Source organism: Antechinus flavipes, chromosome 4, assembly GCF_016432865.1.
Source record: "Antechinus flavipes isolate AdamAnt ecotype Samford, QLD, Australia chromosome 4, AdamAnt_v2, whole genome shotgun sequence".
Taxonomy (NCBI): Eukaryota; Metazoa; Chordata; class Mammalia; order Dasyuromorphia; family Dasyuridae; genus Antechinus; species Antechinus flavipes.
The window spans coordinates 196,596,947-196,613,539 of record NC_067401.1 but is presented as its reverse complement, the minus strand read 5'-3'; the positions used below and the strand labels follow the sequence as shown (position 1 = coordinate 196,613,539).

The window sequence follows — 16,593 nt, the reverse complement described above, 5'->3', positions numbered from 1 at the left end:
ATAGGAGCCCAGGCTAGTGATATTCAGAGCAAGGATTACCTTGGATTTGAGACCTTGACCCAAACCTAAACCCAAACTCCATATAAAACACACACACACACACACACACACACACACACACACACACTTTCTCTAGGGGCTCAGGTTTCAAGGTGTTGCTGTACCAGGCGATGATAGAGACCTCTCTGAGCCATGAGCCCAGTGTGGGTCCCCTGCTCCACCGCCTCCCCTTGCTCCAGCACAGGGGTGGTCAGCAGCCTGCACCATGTGTAGCCAATGTGCAATCACCAGCACTGTCCGACCTCCTGCAGCATCTTCTCCTGAAGCTGAGGGTGAGAAAAGTGGCCATTAGAGAAAGAAACTCACAAACCTGCGCACCTGACCCAGCCCTGGTTACTGTGGGTAGGGGATCCCCATGTGCCTTCTCCCCAGCCCCTCGCCCTTACCTCCTGCTCACACTCCATGTCCAAGGCACTAGTGGCCAGGATGAGGACATGGGGATCCCTCACCAGGATCCGAGCAATGGCCAGACATTGCTTCTGTCCTGCAGACACCCGGCTTCCCTTTTCCCCACAGCTGTAGAGGCAGAGCATATAGCCTTCCTCAGAGACAGGGTCCTGTGACTATTCTGTGCAAGGGAAAGACTCTTTTGTCCCCAGTCTTTCCTCTGCCATTTCCCCTCAGATCAGACTGAGAGAGTCCTGGGGATGTGTGCACAATGGTGCCATCCAGGGAGAGGTGACATATCACATGGTCTCTTGGGCAAAAGCCTGGGGAGCACATGCAAATACTTTCATAGAAATAAGGAGGGAAGAAGGAAACATGGGGAATACCAGCTTTAGATTTAGTGAACCCAGGGGTACCTGATGACCTCATCACAGATTGGTCACATTCCGTTTCATTTACAAACTCATTATCCTAGTCATATAGATTGGTGAAGGTTCCTGTGTCCAGTCCATATTTCATACAGGTGATAAATCTATCAGTACAGGCTGCCCAGGCAGTGGCCCTCACCACATCATCCTCACAGCTGTCCATGCCACAGGTGATATTGTCCCTCACAGACCCTGAGAACAACACAGGCTCCTGACCAACCACAGACACCTGTGTGGGAAGGGAACATCAGGTGAGACAACCCAGGGCAGGGACCCAAGGAACTCTCCCCTCCTCCACAGATCTTCAGGAGAAGAAATTTCTTTCTTTCTCAATTTTGCCCACCTACTTCTCCCAGTGTTTCCTTCCTCAGCTTCATCTCCCTTTCCTCTTTATCCCTGTTCCCTATGAGTGCAGATACTAGACTGGTACTGGAACAAGGGTACCCCATCCAGCAGCCTGTGAACTGATACAGGTTCTGCAGCAATGCAGCCACTGAGCTCTTCCTGCTCCATTGTGCCCTACCATGACCTTCCCCGGGGTAAAGTAAATATCACTCCCTGAAGGGGAAAGGGAAAGGAGACAATAATCAGAATAATGGAGGAAGATTTCCTTCCTCATCATGAGGCAATCACCACCTGGTAACTCAGGAAAATCAAGATTAAAAACCAGGTTCAGCTCCACCACCTCTGTCACATAGAAGAAAGCTGAGGGCTACAAAATCGGATGTCTGGGTTTTCTCCCAATTTCACACACCTGGAGGACAGGCTTGGTTGGTTGGGTGGGACAGGCAAAGGAAACATCTTGGAATTTCATGAGACCTTTCGGGGAAGAGGGACCAGGGTCCTAGGAGGAGTTCAGGTATCTGAAAACTTTCTTTGCTGAACCCACATTGCTCATCATGTTCCCGCAGATGTACACTACAGTCTAGAAAAGGTAAGAGGGTGAAAGGTCAGTAAACTTGAGCCACTGAGATCTAATTTTTCAATATTAGAATTATAGAGATATCCATGTAGTCCCACAAACATGTAATTAGATAAATGGAAAACCAGTTTTCAAAACTTGGCATCCCACCCCAACAAAGCCTGAATCTGAAATAAAGATGGCACAAGAATCCATTGCTTTACCTGCACAGATCTCCTCACATTCCTCTGATAGAGCAGGAAGGAGAGGAGGCCCCCCTGGTGAACTCTTCTGCCAGGGTCTGCCTTAACCCACTGAAAAATAATCAGGCACTGGGAAGTCCTTTGCTCATTCTAGAGCTTCTATGCTCCACTCCAGTTTTTAGAGTGATAGTGGGGCACTCTTAAGAAATGCTAAGTTCCCAGGTTTCTTCTTTTAGAGCAAACACAGGAGAGTTAGTTCCAAAGGGAGCTCAGAAAAGGTTATAGGTGCCCTTCATCAAGTTGCTCTTGTACTATATCTGATAAGACCTGGGTTTTTTTCATTGGTTAAGGGCCACTGTTCCATCCCACAGGTGTGTTAACTTTCCACTGGATGGAGATAAATATAAGGGCTGGCAGGGCTTCAACAGCAGCCCTGCCTAAAAGGCCAAGGTGCTCAGTTGTGATCCTAGATGCTGGAAGATGTCTCTTCTCCATAGATTGATAGGGATTAATTTAACTATAAATGTGGTAAACACTCCCATTTTATTTTCAAATTTCCATCTTAAAGGGGTGGCACTAAGTTCAGCTGATGTAGATCCTCCTATGCCAAACATATGGGTGTTTGCTACAGTCTTTGGCCATTGATTGGGCCAGATGGTGCTTCTAACGATCATTGGATCTGCACCTGTGTCAACCAACCCTTCAGTGGTATACTATTTACATAGATAATGAGCATAGGCTGGTCAGCTGTAATAGCTGCAGTCCAGAGTATTCCTGGATTCTGTTGGGAATCATAATCTGAGTAAGTATCACCAAATTGTCTATCAGGAGGCCTGAGACCACTACTTTTCCTATTATAGATCACACATGTCTACCTGTATTAGTGACTAGGATATTAGTAACGTTCTCCAATCAGTATATAGATGGACACTTTTATAAGCACTCTTGGGGGGTAAAATAGTCAAGCCGACTGTGTGTGGAGGCAAGATATTTGTAGGTCATATTGGGACAGATTTCAACTCTCCAGGGAATATCTCAGTAGTCCCAGTGGCATATGACTCTCTTAATCCTAATTGTAATCCCCTTCCCCTATTGACTTGCTTGAAATCATACCACAAGTGTTTTGTGCCTGAAGCCCTGGAGCTGAACTCCAACTTCTGACCCGATTTACATTCTAATGCCCAGCAGAAACCCTTGTTATATTTTGGACACAAGGTTTTAGGTCTTATTCTTTCACTCTGTTTTTTCATTGTATTTCTTTGTCAATATTGAGCTTTCAAATGCCTTGCTTTCTCCCATTGAAAGCACTGACAAATCTCCTTGGATGTCCCTCCCCCAAAGGGCTCCTATTTTCTTATTCAGGTTTTGAAAGGCCAGCATCATAGTCTGGGCCCACTGTGGCACAGTGCCTTATGTCCCTTTGGACATCCTTTTTCAGCTCTATTGTTATTCTTCTGTAATCCTCATTAGCATTTTCTGTAGCAATTTCTTATCATGACTGCTGTTGCTTCATTTTCTCCAATGGTTTGTGTGATAGTGTTCTGTGATTTTAGGGAAAAGTTAGGATCTGCTCCTATAAATGATGCTCTTGGACTCAATTCAAAGTGAAAGTAAAATTTAATTATACAATACACGGAATAGAATGCTTACAATCACAACTAATACAGTAAATAATACATAAAAGACAAAGAATAATGAGTTTTATGATTAGGATAGAGGAAGAAGAAAGAAAGTATATCACCAATTCAAGGGAGCACTAAAGTGCCCCATTCTGCAGCCTTCAAACTCGATTGGGAAAAGTGGGTCCCAGGCAGGTCATCATCTCCTTGGGCGAGGCTCCAGATAAAGAGTGCTTTACCCACCTTTTATAGGAGTCAGAACAAAGAAGGTTTTGAGCCAAATAAAAACATCATATAAGACAGGGAAGTACCAACAAGGGCTCCAGGTGGTTGTAGTCAAACGTTGCATTGACAAGGGGGCCAGTCCTTATTGACAGCAACTGTTCCAAGGAGTGGCGAGTTCCTGGAATCACGTATTTGGAGCTAAAACACATGTGGTACGTTCCCAGCTTATGGGTTAAAAAATGGTCAAGTTCTCACAGGAGAAGGAGCTAAAACATACACTCTTATGGGTGAGAGAACAGTCAAGTTCTCACAGGAGAAGGGGCTAAAACACCTGTTCTTACGGGGTAGGGAACAGTCAAGTTCTCACAGGAGAAGGAGCTAAAACATAGGCTTTTATGGGTGAGAGAACGATCAAATTCTCACAGGGGAAGTCACATCTTACTTTGATTAGGTTCACATGGTTCACATGGGGATTAGGTTCACATGGGGAAAGTCATTCATATGGAGATTGGGTTCACATGGTTCATATGGAGATTGGGTTCACATGGTTTGTATGGAGATTAGGTTCACATGGGGAAAGTCACGTCCTTACAATGATTTGAAATGAACTTACTAATAATATGGAAATTTCTTATTCAGATAGTTATCTGTAGACACTCCACAAAGTCTGCAAAGGATTCTTTGGGACCTTGTATGATTTTTGTAAATGCTTCCCTTCTATCTTGTTTTCCTGAGAGGGTGCCCCATGCTTTGGAGCAATTTGCTCATACTCTGTCAAAAGGTAATTAATCTGCACTAAAGTGTCTGCATAAGGACCTACACCTGCCAGTTGGTCAAAGGTAAGTTGTATATTAACTCCAGCTTGCCTATTTCAATGAGTTCACTATATTCAGAAAGCCACAACAGAGTCTGTCCAGGTTCTAAACATGCTTTTGTTATGGATTTCCAATCATTAGGAGTGAGGATTTCATAAGCCAAATTCTCTAACAGCATTCTAACATAAGACAATGTAGATCCATAGAGGGTGCAAGCCTTTTTCAGGTCTTTGATAACTTCCAGATTAAAAGGAGTGTGTTTTCTCCTGATCTGATCCAGAGGTCCCTGAGGTCTGGTTCTTCAATCACAGGGTATACTTCTATTCTCAATCCAAACATATCCTGTCCCTCCTCCCTTGTCTTAACCAGTACCTTGTGTAATATGGACATAGGAGGACAAGATGACTAAACTGGCAGTGTTTATGGTACCACCGCTTTTCCTGTTTTTTCACCTCCTGGCCACAAAGGCGGAGTTGAGGGAGGAGGATGGCTTTTACTTCTTAATACTTGAATTGGTTTTATTTGTCAGGTTGCAGTATTTTTTTTCCTTGAGATTATAATTCTGCTATATTGTAAAAATGTTTCTTGGGGTTTTCCTTGTGGGATCCCTTTCTGGAGATGATTGGCAGATGCATTCAATGATTATTTCCCCCTCTCTTCCAAGTATATCAGGACAGTTTTCCTTGATGATCTGAAGAATGCTATCCAGGCTCTTTTTTTGATCATGCCCTTCAGGTAAACCAATCATTTTTAAATTGTCTTTCCTGGATCTATTTTGCAGATTGGTTGTTTTTCCAATGAGGTATTTTAAATTTTTCTTCCTTTTTTTCATTCTTTTTAGTTTGTTAGACTAATTCTTGATATCTCATAGAATTATTAGCTTCCATTTGCCCTATGCTAGCTTTTAATGTGTGATTTTTAAAAATTTATCTTTTGTATCTCTTTTTTCATTTGATTAATTCTACTTTTGAAGGTGCCATTTTCTTTAGTGGAGTTTTTGTGCATTTGGCCAAATGTATTATTTAAAGAATTACCTTTCTTTCCCAGGCTCCCAGGCATACCTTTCATTTCTTTTCTCATTTTTTCTTCTACTTCTCCTATTTGCCTTTTAAAGTCTTTTATAAATACTTCCAAGAAGCCTCTTTGGGCTTGAGACCAACTTTTTAAGATTTCCTCTGTGGATATTTTGTCCTCGTCTGAATTGGTGTTTTGGTTTTTCTTGTCACCATAGTAGCTTTCTATGGTCAAGATTCTTTTCTATTTTTAGTTCATTTTCGTTCCTTTTGTTTTTGTTTTTACTCTTTTTTTTACTTTTAAGTTTGAGCTCTGGTTCTAGGGTAAAGGGGACCCTTTACCAAGATCCCTGAGCAACTCTGAACTTTGGCTTTGAGCACAGGGCCCCTCGTGTTTGGTGTTTTGCTCCCAGTTGAGATAGCTTTACTTGCTCTTTGTTGGAAAACAGCCCGATTTCTCAGAATTTGCCTTTTGAGCTGGTACTAGGGGCTGCCCCAATGGTTTGCTCCACTATTGATCCAGAACTGAGAGTTTTAGTTGCTGATCTGCTAAGTTTAAGTCCCCCAAGGCTTTCTTAGACTCTAATCTGGACTGTTTCACTCCAGTGAGAATGACCTTTCTTTAAGTCCTTCCAATCTATCTTGAGTTGAAGAGTAGTTTCATTCCATCAGTGTAATGACTGCCCTAGCACCCAGGATACCCCAGAATCAGCCAGAGTCAGGATAAGCAAAAGTCCTCAATCTTTATTCTGGGTCCCCAAACTCAGAGTTGAACAGGATAGAAGCAGATTTTCCACAACCGCCTTCCTCTCGTCTACCGCCCAGAGTGTGTGTCTGGCTACTTCACCCCCCTAGTCCCTCCTACAATCCTTTGTATACACCAATCACTGAGCCAGTCCGGGTAGTGGAAAGGACCATTTTCCAAGCATATGTCCATAGAGTATCGTGCAATCAGTAGTTAGCCTCAAGAGCTCACAGTCCTGGCAGTCCCCGCAGTCCTGATCTCAGTGCATAATTCCAGCCCTCTACACATCAGACTCCATTCAGAGGTTTGATTTCATGTGGTTTTTGAGGGAAACTGGGGGAACTCAAGCAGCTTCCTGGCTTCATTCCACCTCTTGGTTTCTCAGTCACTCAAATTGAAACTAACAAAGCAAAATTGCTCCCACTGACAATGAATTCAGTCCAATCAGCATCATTCTGGGTCAGCACTGACTCCTGACATACGCAGAACTACAGACTGTCTCACTATTCTTGTTGCATTAACTTATGCTGTGTAAACATATAGTTCATCTTTATATAAAAGCTAAATATAAATTTGAAAATTCATATTCCATTTTCACTGGTCTTGACACTCTAGCATAGTTACCTTCTAGATTTTTCCCTTCCTGTGAATCACACTGTGTGATTTCACACAGGATATTAGATATCCTGGGGCTAGGGATGTTGATGAGCATGGGCACTGGTATACCTGACTACTTGTATTTAGTTCTGTTTTCCTCCCTTAGTCATCTCGACAGTGTGGTCCAGTTCCTGGGGCGGTAGGTCAAATACAGGTGGGTAATTCTGAGTATCCTTTGATGCAAACATCTGTTTGCTGTTTAGCTCTCTAGTGGAAACACCTGGGTCTGATCTCTTAACAAACTCATCTAAGGTCTCCCAAGATCTCCATCCATTGTCAAAATAAGTGGTATTGGCAGCTAGCCTGCAAGAACTCTGACTGCTTCTTTCTTCAACTTCAAAAAAACATTTTGCTCTTAATTTACTTTTAAATTACTTAATTACTACTTAATTTACTTTAATTTGCTCTTAAATTACTTAAAAAAAATTACATACTCAGGTGGCTATAAGCTGCTTATGTGCCTGTCGGTGCTTTTCCAAATTCCAGTCAGGGTTGCCTTGGATGTGGACTTGAGAACAACTGAGATAGTCAGTCTTTCTAGGACAAGTAGCACCCTGTGTCTTTGAATCCCAGTGTTCTGCTCTAGGGTGAGGTCCACTCTGGTCTGTAATTCCCTGGGCTCTGGAGTTGACCCAACTTCCCAAGATGACACCAGGTCCAGCATGACCTAATGGTCAGTCTTGGTTAGGCCCCCTAAAGTCCATTCTTACACTTTTTTTCCAGGTTGTCTTAAAATGTGTTGGTAACTCCCAATAGCTTTCCCATTAACCTGTATTGTCATGTTCTCAGTATACTGTGGATTCATTTGTCATTCATTAATTCATTCCATTGACTTTTACTGAATATCAACTATGGACAGGGCCCTGTGATGTGGGTAATATAGACACAGTCCCTGCTCACACAACAGCCTTTGCTCAGTGATGATTGTGCATCCTCTGCTCCCCTCTGAAGCCCTGAATGTAGAAAGAGCCTGGTCCTGAGAAACTCCTTACCCTGAGGCAGAAAACCTCTCCAGTTCTCTAATTCCCCAACACTTTCCTTTTTCTCTAAGTGCAGGCTGCAGGCTGCTGCATGTTGTGGATCCAGGACAGCATGATGTTTAACAAGCCTTGACATGGTGTCTTGGGCTGGTGCCTGGGAACCTGAGCTTGGGGTCTTTGGTCAAGGCAGGGGGAATGAGGGGAGAGGCCAGGAGGAAAAGCTCTGGCCAATATTGAAGATGTAATTTGTCAAATCCTTGTTTGGAAAGAGTAGGGAGGCCTGGCAGGTGGAAAGGGGATCCTGTGGCCCAGTGTTTCAAGACCCCCACTGTCTTTCTCTTTCCTAGGTTGCCCAGTCCTAGCGAGGCTGTGAATATGTGCACTCAGGTCAGGACAGTTGACAATTCATAGCTTTCAGTCTCAAAGTTGCTGTTGATTTCCTTTGCTTTTTATGGCTATGATACTGTTACGGCAGCTGCCACCCTATCCCATGCCAGGCACAAGCCTGGCTACAAAAGCTGGGCATCCTAAGCCCATGTCCTCCCTCCCTGGTAGAGCCTGCTGCTGTGCCCAGAGACCCCAGCGGCTTCTACCTTTTGGAAAAGTCTGCCTGTTCTGAGAAGCTTAGAGGCAGGAGGCCTGGCCAGCGTCCAGCATCGTCCTCCTCTCCCAGGCCCATAATTTTGTGTGTGTTCTCTTGCATGAGACATCATGCAGCTTTTGTGTCTCCTGGGAAAGTCCCCTTCCATGCAACACTGTTCCTAGTCATTGGATCTTAAGATTTAGAGAGCCCCAGTCTGACCCCTTCATAGGAGGCAGCTGAGATGAAATGGTTTTCCCAGAGTAACAGAGTATTCAGTAATACTGAAGTCAGATGGGATTCAAAGCCAGGGCCTTTGACTACAGATCCACTGTCCTTCCTACTTTGCCCCCCAGTTGCCTTTGTCTTTTGTCCTTGTTCCATCTCCTCCACTGGAAATTTGTTAAACCCCAGAAAAGTATGAGATGAGGCAGTGGGGACATTTCTGTAATGGCTGCCAAAGCTGGGAGGAAAGTCTTGAAATCCCACAGACTTGGGGAATTGATCCTTCCCAGCCCCTTGAAGAAGACTTTCATCCCCCTCTCTTTTTTCCCCAATTCCTATGAACATTAGACTTTTCCCAAATGAAGAAGATAAGTCTGTATTGTTCTCTACTTGGAGGACATCCTGGTAACAGAATTATTCTCCACCCACCTCAGTGAGAGGTAAATGGCTGCGGGCATGCAGTGTTGGTCAGGGACTCTGGCTCCACATGAGATGGTACATCTCTCTCTTATGTCATGCGTAATTTTGTGTTCTCTGCAGTGGCGTGCTGAGCTCCATTGGGAAGATTTTCCAAGAAGAAGGGCTGCTGGGGTTCTTTGTGTAAGTGAGTTTAAAAGAGGTTTTCTTCTTTCCCACCAAAGGTTGTTTGTGTTACACTTTGTTTCTTCTTCCTTCACATCTTTAGAAAGTGCTTCATTTGGGTATTTACTCAGGACTAAGTATGTTCTGGAAATGTCATTGTGTTATTGAATGCTTAGGTGCTGTAAACTCTAAATAAGAACCCAAAGCAGGACTTTGCTTTTATTTTGTAATAGGTCCAGAAATAAGGTCAACAGTAGGAGTATAGAAGATACTAGGTAGCAAGGCTGACAAATCCTCTGGATTTTTCATCATACTTGTAATTGCTGGTAATTTTGTAACACTTCATGCCTCCCAACTCTCTGTCCTGCCTTGACAGTCCAGTGTCATTGATTTCCCACACCCAAAGTATTTGCTCGGTGAATTCATTTTGAAGAGCATTTTATTTAAGCTGCAATCCCCCCTTTTCCCCCCTAGCAATTTCGAGCCTTGCGCTTGGGCTGGCACCCGCAGCGCTGCACGGGCTCCTGGGCCCTGGGAACCATCGGACCTTCTCCCCTTTTCTGGAACCGCAGCAAGAAGCTTCCCCCAAACCGCCCAAGCCCGGCCGTCCCCGCAAGTCCCGGCCGGGTGGTGCTGCGGTGGGGTGTCAGCCTGGCAGCGGAAGGGCGGAGGCCCGTTACCCGGGGCAGGCAGAGCCGGGGAGGTGCTCGGCCCCAGGGGCGCTGCCCGCGCGCGCTCTGCGGTGCAGGAGCGGAGAGCAGCGGGTTTCTCCCGTCGCTCCATTTAATGGCTCTCGGCGCACTTTCGCATCCGAGCTCCTTGTAACTGGCCACAGGCTTGTGGGCGGAAAGGCCTGGCGTTCCAAGGCTGAGGGGAAGCCCTGGCCTGAGGGTGCCCAGCGGGGGGCGCTGTGCCGGCTGGCGGCAGCGCTCCCTCTGCCCAGGATCCAGGGCTGTGTTCTTACTCTCGGGAGGAGACCTTTGTCAGGACCCTGGGCTTATAACGGGCCGCGGGTAAGTGCGTGTGCAGGGAAACTTCTAGGTCTCTGCTCGCTGAGCCTTGGAGGGGAGCACAACTGCCTGCCTGTGCTAAGGTTGCTACAGATTCATTCCTGGTGGGGGAGGGGCAGCAAGGTAATGGCAGAGCGAGGGAAACCGCTCTCGGAAGCGCCGCTCTTGGAAGCCGCCGCTCTTGGAAGCCACTCTTAGAAGCCGCAGTCTTTTTCATTTCTTCATTGGCAACGCGCCAGGGAATGAAGACCAGATCTGGAGTCGCGCATGGGCCGCCTCGACTCCCTGTGTGACACTGGGCAAATCACCAAAGTCTCTGGTTTCTCTGTCTGGAGTATTTGGAGTGGGCCGTAGCTCCCCAGGGTCGTTATTGGCTCTAAATCTGGCATCCCGGGACAGAGGAGCTGCCCTAATGCTATATCCCAGCGCAAAAGTCTGCAGATTTGGGGAGTCATCTGCATGGAGAAAAGGAACCACGTGAGTTGGTCACCTCAGCAGCTAAACCATTTGGGGATGCCTTCCTTATTTTTTTTTAAAATAACTTTTTATTGATAGAACCCATGCCTGAGGGATTTTTTTTACAACATTATCCCTTGCATTTGCTTCTGTTCCCCTCCCTCCCTACCCCCCTCCCCCAGATGGCAAGCAGTCCTATACATGTTAAATAGGTTACAGTGTATCTTAGATACAATATACGTGTGCAGAACCAAACAGTTTTCTTGTTGCACAGGGAGAATTGGATTCAGAAGGTGTAAATAACCCGGGAAGAAAAACAAAAATGCAAGCAGTTTATATTCATTTCCCAATGTTCTTTCTCTGGGTGTAGCTGCTTCTGTCCATCTTTGATCCATTAAGGCTCTCTTTATCGAAGAGATCCACTTCCATCAGAATACATCCTCAAACAGTATCGTTGTTGAAGTATATAATGATCTCCTGGTTCTGCTCATTTCACTCAGCATCAGTTCATGTAAGTCTCTCCAATCCTCTCTGTATTCATCCTGCTGGTCATTTCTTACAGAACAATAATATTCCATAACGTTCATATACCACAATTTACTCAACCATTCTCCAATTGATGGGCATCCATTCATTTTCCAGTTTCTAGCCACCACAAAAAGGGCTGCCACAAACATTTTGGCACATACAGGTCCCTTTCCCTTCTTTAGTATTTCTTTGGGATATAAGCCCAGTAGAAACACTGCTGGATCAAAGGGTATGCACAGTTTGATAACTTTTTGAGCATAGTTCCAGATTGCTCTCCAGAATGGCTGGATGTGCTCACAATTCCACCAACAATGTATCAGTGTCCCTGTTTTCCCACATCCCCTCCAACATTCCGCATTATCTTTCCTTGTCATTCTAGCCAATCTGACAGGTGTGTAGTGGTATCTCAGAGTTGTCTTAATTTGCATTTCTCTGATTAATAATGATTTGGAGCATATTTTCATATGTCTATAAGTAGTTTCAATTTCTTCATCTGAGAATTGTCTGTTCATATCCTTTGACCATTTATCAATTGGAGAATGGTTTGATTTCTTATAAATTAGAGTCAATTCTCTATATATTTTGGAAATGAGGCCTTTATCAGAACCTTTGATTGTAAAAATGTTTTCCCAGTTTATTGTTTCCCTTCTAATCTTGTCTGCATTTGTTTTGTTTGTACAAAAACTTTTCAATTTGATATAATCAAAATTTTCTATTTTGTGGTCAATAATGATCTCTAGTTCTTCTTTGGTCATAAATTCCTCCCTCTTCCACAGGTCTGCGAGGTAAACTATCCTATGCTCTTCCAATTTATTTATAATCTCATTCTTTATGCCTAGGTCATGAACCCATTTTGACCTTATCTTGGTGTACGGTGTTAAGTGTGGGTCAATGTCTAGTTTCTGCCATACTAATTTCCAATTTTCCCAGCAATTTTTGTCAAATAGTGCATTCTTATCCCAGAAACTGGGGTCTTTGGGTTTGTCAAACACTATATTATTAAAGTTATTGGTTGTTTTGTCCTTTGAACCTAACCTATTCCATTGATCAACTAGTCTATTTCTTAGCCAATACCAGATGGTTTTAGTAACTGCTGCTTTATAATATAATTTTAGATCTGGTACAGCTAGGCCACCTTCATTTGATTTTTTTTCATTAATTCCCTTGAAATCCTTGACCTTTTGTTTTTCCATATGAACTTTGTTGTTATTTTTTCTAGTTCATCAAAGTAGTTTTTTGGGAGTCTGATTGGTATAGCACTAAATAAATAGATTAATTTAGGTAGTATTGAGGGATGCCTTCCTTAAACAGAGCAGTTTCAGTTGAGTAATGCTGAGAGATGAAAAACTAAAGAGATTGAGGATTGAATAAGATACGAAGAAATGGATAGGGAATTTTCTAGTTTAGCTTTGTAACCTTTGGTTCAAGGGGTCATTGGTATGGTACTTTCTCCTTATTACTGGAGATGATTACTTTTTTATTATACCTTTTTTATTTTTTCCAAATACATGCAAAAAGTTTTCAACATTCAGTTTTGCAAAACCTTATTTCCAAATTTTTCTCCTTTCCTCCCCCTCTCCCTGCCTAGATAGTCTTCTAGATAGTAAACAATCCAATATATGTTAAATATATGCAATTCTTCTAAATATATTTCCATATTTGTTATGCTTTGCAAGAAAAATCAGATTAAAAGGGAGGTAGGAACAAGAAAGGAAAAAAAAAACAACCAAAAAAAGATGAAAGTGCTATGCTTTGATTCACCTTCAGTCTCCTTAGTTCTCTCTCTGTAGAAGGATAGATCTTTCCATCACAAGTCTATTGGAATTGTTAGGAATCATCTCATTGTTGGAAAGAGCCAAGTCCATCACTGTTGATCATCACACAATCTTCTTGTTACTGTGTACAGTTATCTTGATTCTGCTGACTTCACTCAGCGGTTCATGTGAATTTTTCCAGACTTCAAAAATCAGTCAACTCATCATTTCTTATAGAACAGTAACATTCCATTACATTCATGTACCATAACTTTATTCAGCTGATGGACATCTACTTAAATTCTAATTCCTTGCCCCTACAAAAAGGGCTGCTACAAATATTTTTGCACATGTGTGTACTTCCCTTTTTTATGATCTCTTTTTGGGATACAGACCCAGTAGAGACACTGCTGCTTGTGTAGAGTTTTATAGCCCTTTGGATATAGTTCAGAATTGCTCTCCTGAATGATTACATCAGTTCACAATTCCATTAACAATGTATTAGAGTCTCACTTTTCCCACATTCCCTCCAACATATATCATTTTCTTTTCCTGTTGTTGGAATCTTTACAAACTGCTAACTAATTAGAGTTGATCTAATCTTACAAGAAGATGTTTTGGGCCAGAACCTGAAACAAGGTACTAAGTAGAACTAATTGATAATTGTTAAAGAGTAAAGTGACTGGTGCTTTTTAATTCCTCTAAGCCTAAGCCGTCCTCAAAACTTTGAGCGATCTGTTAAAGAGTAAAGTGACTGGTACTTTTTAATTCCTCCAGCTTCATTTCTTTGTTTGTTTTTTAAATAAAGTTTCTAAAGTTTGGGGAGGGCTGCAGGGTTTGGTTAGTACAGTCACAAGCCCACCCTATCATCAGCTTCTTGTGGGCATATGGATGAGGTCTTCCTAATCACGCTTATCCTCTCCTTGGTAATGTCTGTACTCTGGCTTCAGTTCCCAGGTATTTTTGTGGGTTCCCTTAACATTGTAAATGCCTATTTCTCTCAAGATTTCCTTCAGGTATATCACAGGCTGTTTGGTGATGTCCACTAAATCCTTAATATTGTAATACTGATGTTTTTCAAAAGCTGAAAACAACATGTCCAAAACCTGTTGCTTATCAGCTCTAGCCCGCTTTCCATCTTCTTTCTTTTTCTTCTCATATTCAATATTGTATTGATGATTAGCCACAGGTTTAAAATTTGTTGTAACAGCTTTGTCCAGTTGCTGTGATAATCTTACAGGTTTTGAAGATTCTTCTATCTGTAACCTCTTCAATCTCATATAGTTTTCACTGGCAGCAGGTCTGCATTCAGCACGTTGTACCACTATTCCTTCCAATGAAAATTTATCATTAGCACTACTCTCAGAATTTTCTTCAGGCTGGCCTTCTGATGAGCTCTCTGTAAAGACTGTCAATGTCTGTCCTCCCACACTTTGCAAGAGAAAGGGATGTTCTCTGGGAGCACTAACAGAAGCAGGTTTTCCACCAATATCATGGATATTTGCAAGTTCCTCATTCAAGGTAAAAGATACCTCAGTCCTTCCTTGATTCTTTGCAATTCTCAGCTTTCCTACTTCTCCTCTTCCTGAAGCTTTGGCCCACTGCTGAGACAAATACTTAGGAACCTTCACTAGCCACACTCCGGTGTTTTGTTTGGCGCCGGTCAAGTCGAACTCCCTGCGCTTGGCCATGGCTCAACGCCGCCGTCGTCACCGGTGGAGTAGAAGGGAGCGCGGGTTCGGAGAAAGAAGTCCGGAGATCGCTTGGACAAACTCAGTCAGAATCAGGACTAGGAAAGACAGAGAAGTGGTGGCAGGCTCTCCTCTTTCGATTCCCCACTGAAACCAAGATCCGAAGGTGTGGTGATCTCTTGCCTCAGAGAGAGGGCTTCTGGCGTAATTCCGCTGAAATCTCCCAAAGTGCTGTGTCTGCACCAGAGTGCTCCTCTCCAATCTAGCTGAACTCTCTTCTGCGACCAGCCAGCCAAGTGAAAAATATTCTGGAATAGCTCTCTCTTCACTGGCCTTATATCTGAATCTTCTGAGAGAATGGGATTATGGGTTTTCTCCCATGGTGCTCTCTGGCCCTAAGAGCTTTAAGGGAGGTGTGAATTCACAAAGGTACAAGGTTTACTTTGTAAATCTGGCAAACTTGTGAACTCCGATGAGTAAAGGTGTAAACACAAGCATTGTACTAATTAGTTCTACTTAGTACCTTGTTTCAGGTTCTGGCCCAAAACATCTTCTTGTAAGATTAGATCAACTCTAATTAGTTAGCAGTTTGTAAAGATTCCAACATCTTTTAAATGTGGTGATCTTGTTCTTTTAAAATAAGTAGAATAGTTCTCTCTGGGGGAGAGGGTAGGTTTCTTGAGGAAGGTTTCTGGGGGAGGTTTTCTTGGAGGCAGCCTTAGTATCAGTTCAGATCCATAATTACCCCAAATGCAGCCAGGTGATAAAAGTTCAGATCTTTTATCTCCAATATAGCCCGGTTAGCTTAGAGGCCTATCTCTCTGCTTAGTTCCAAGAGCTCTTGCCTCTTTGTCCTTTGCTTCTGCCTCTGTTTTCTTCAGCCTCTAGAGCCAGCACCAAGTTCAATCCTCGGAGAGAGGGCTTCTGGCATAGTTCAGCTGAAATCTCACCGAGAGCCTCTGTCTGTCTCTTTTATACGAGAGAGAGAGAGAGAGAGAGAGAGAGAGAGAGAGAGAGAGAGGAATTATGGGTTTTCTCCCATAGTGCTCTCTAGCCCCAAAAGCTTCAAGGGAGTTGTGAATTTAGATATCTCATACTAAACCCTGAAATTTCCCAAACGTGTGAACTCCAATGACTAAAGGTGCAAACACAAGCATTGTATCAATTAGTTCTACTTAGTACCTTGTTTCAGGTTCTGGCCCAAAACATCTTCTTGTAAGATTAAATCAACTCTAATTAGTTAGCAGTTTGTAAAAATTCCAACATCCTGTCCTCTTAGCCAAGGAGATTATTACTCAGTGTCTCATGCCTGCATAAAGAGGTCATTTCTGAGGTTCATTTTAAGTCAGGTATCCCATCACTTCTGTGAGTAGGAAGCCTTTTAGTCTACAGTGTTATAAAGAATGGGGCTCTCTAGATGTGGAGATGGTCATTCTTGTCTCTGTACCCTGGGGACATAGATTTCTAGTCTGCCTGAGAGTTGCCAGTTGCTGTGTGATGTAACAAACTTGTATAAGCTTCTGAGTGTGCAGCAAAAAGTTTGTGTTTGGCAGGAGCTCTTTAGTACCAGGAAAAGCTACATAGCTTCCCAACATCTTGCTATCCCTGGGCTCGTTAGTCACTCCCAGCATTAACCAAAGTCCAGCAGGCCACAGTGTCCTGGATAAAATGTCTACTCAACAAGAATTTTAAAAATCAAGTAAAAGAGGTAGAAGAAAAATTGGGAAGAGAAAT

The 16,593-nt window shown here is 43.2% G+C and overlaps 2 protein-coding genes and 1 long non-coding RNA gene across 6 annotated transcripts in view; 1 reads left to right on the top strand and 2 right to left on the bottom strand.

Moving 5' to 3' along the window:
- Positions 1–16,593, top strand: part of LOC127561644 (uncharacterized) — a 142,177-nt gene that overhangs the window by 14,304 nt on the left and 111,280 nt on the right. The window lies entirely within an intron of this gene.
- The window catches only part of LOC127561629 (class I histocompatibility antigen, Gogo-B*0201 alpha chain-like), a 75,438-nt gene that overhangs the window by 19,023 nt on the left and 39,822 nt on the right, over positions 1–16,593 (bottom strand). The gene's annotated exons all lie outside the window — the stretch shown is intronic.
- Positions 14,056–14,859, bottom strand: LOC127561633 (general transcription factor IIF subunit 2-like). The gene has a single exon (XM_051996825.1). The coding sequence runs from the start codon at positions 14,857–14,859 to the stop codon at positions 14,071–14,073; it is 789 nt and encodes a 262-aa protein (XP_051852785.1). The 3' UTR covers positions 14,056–14,070.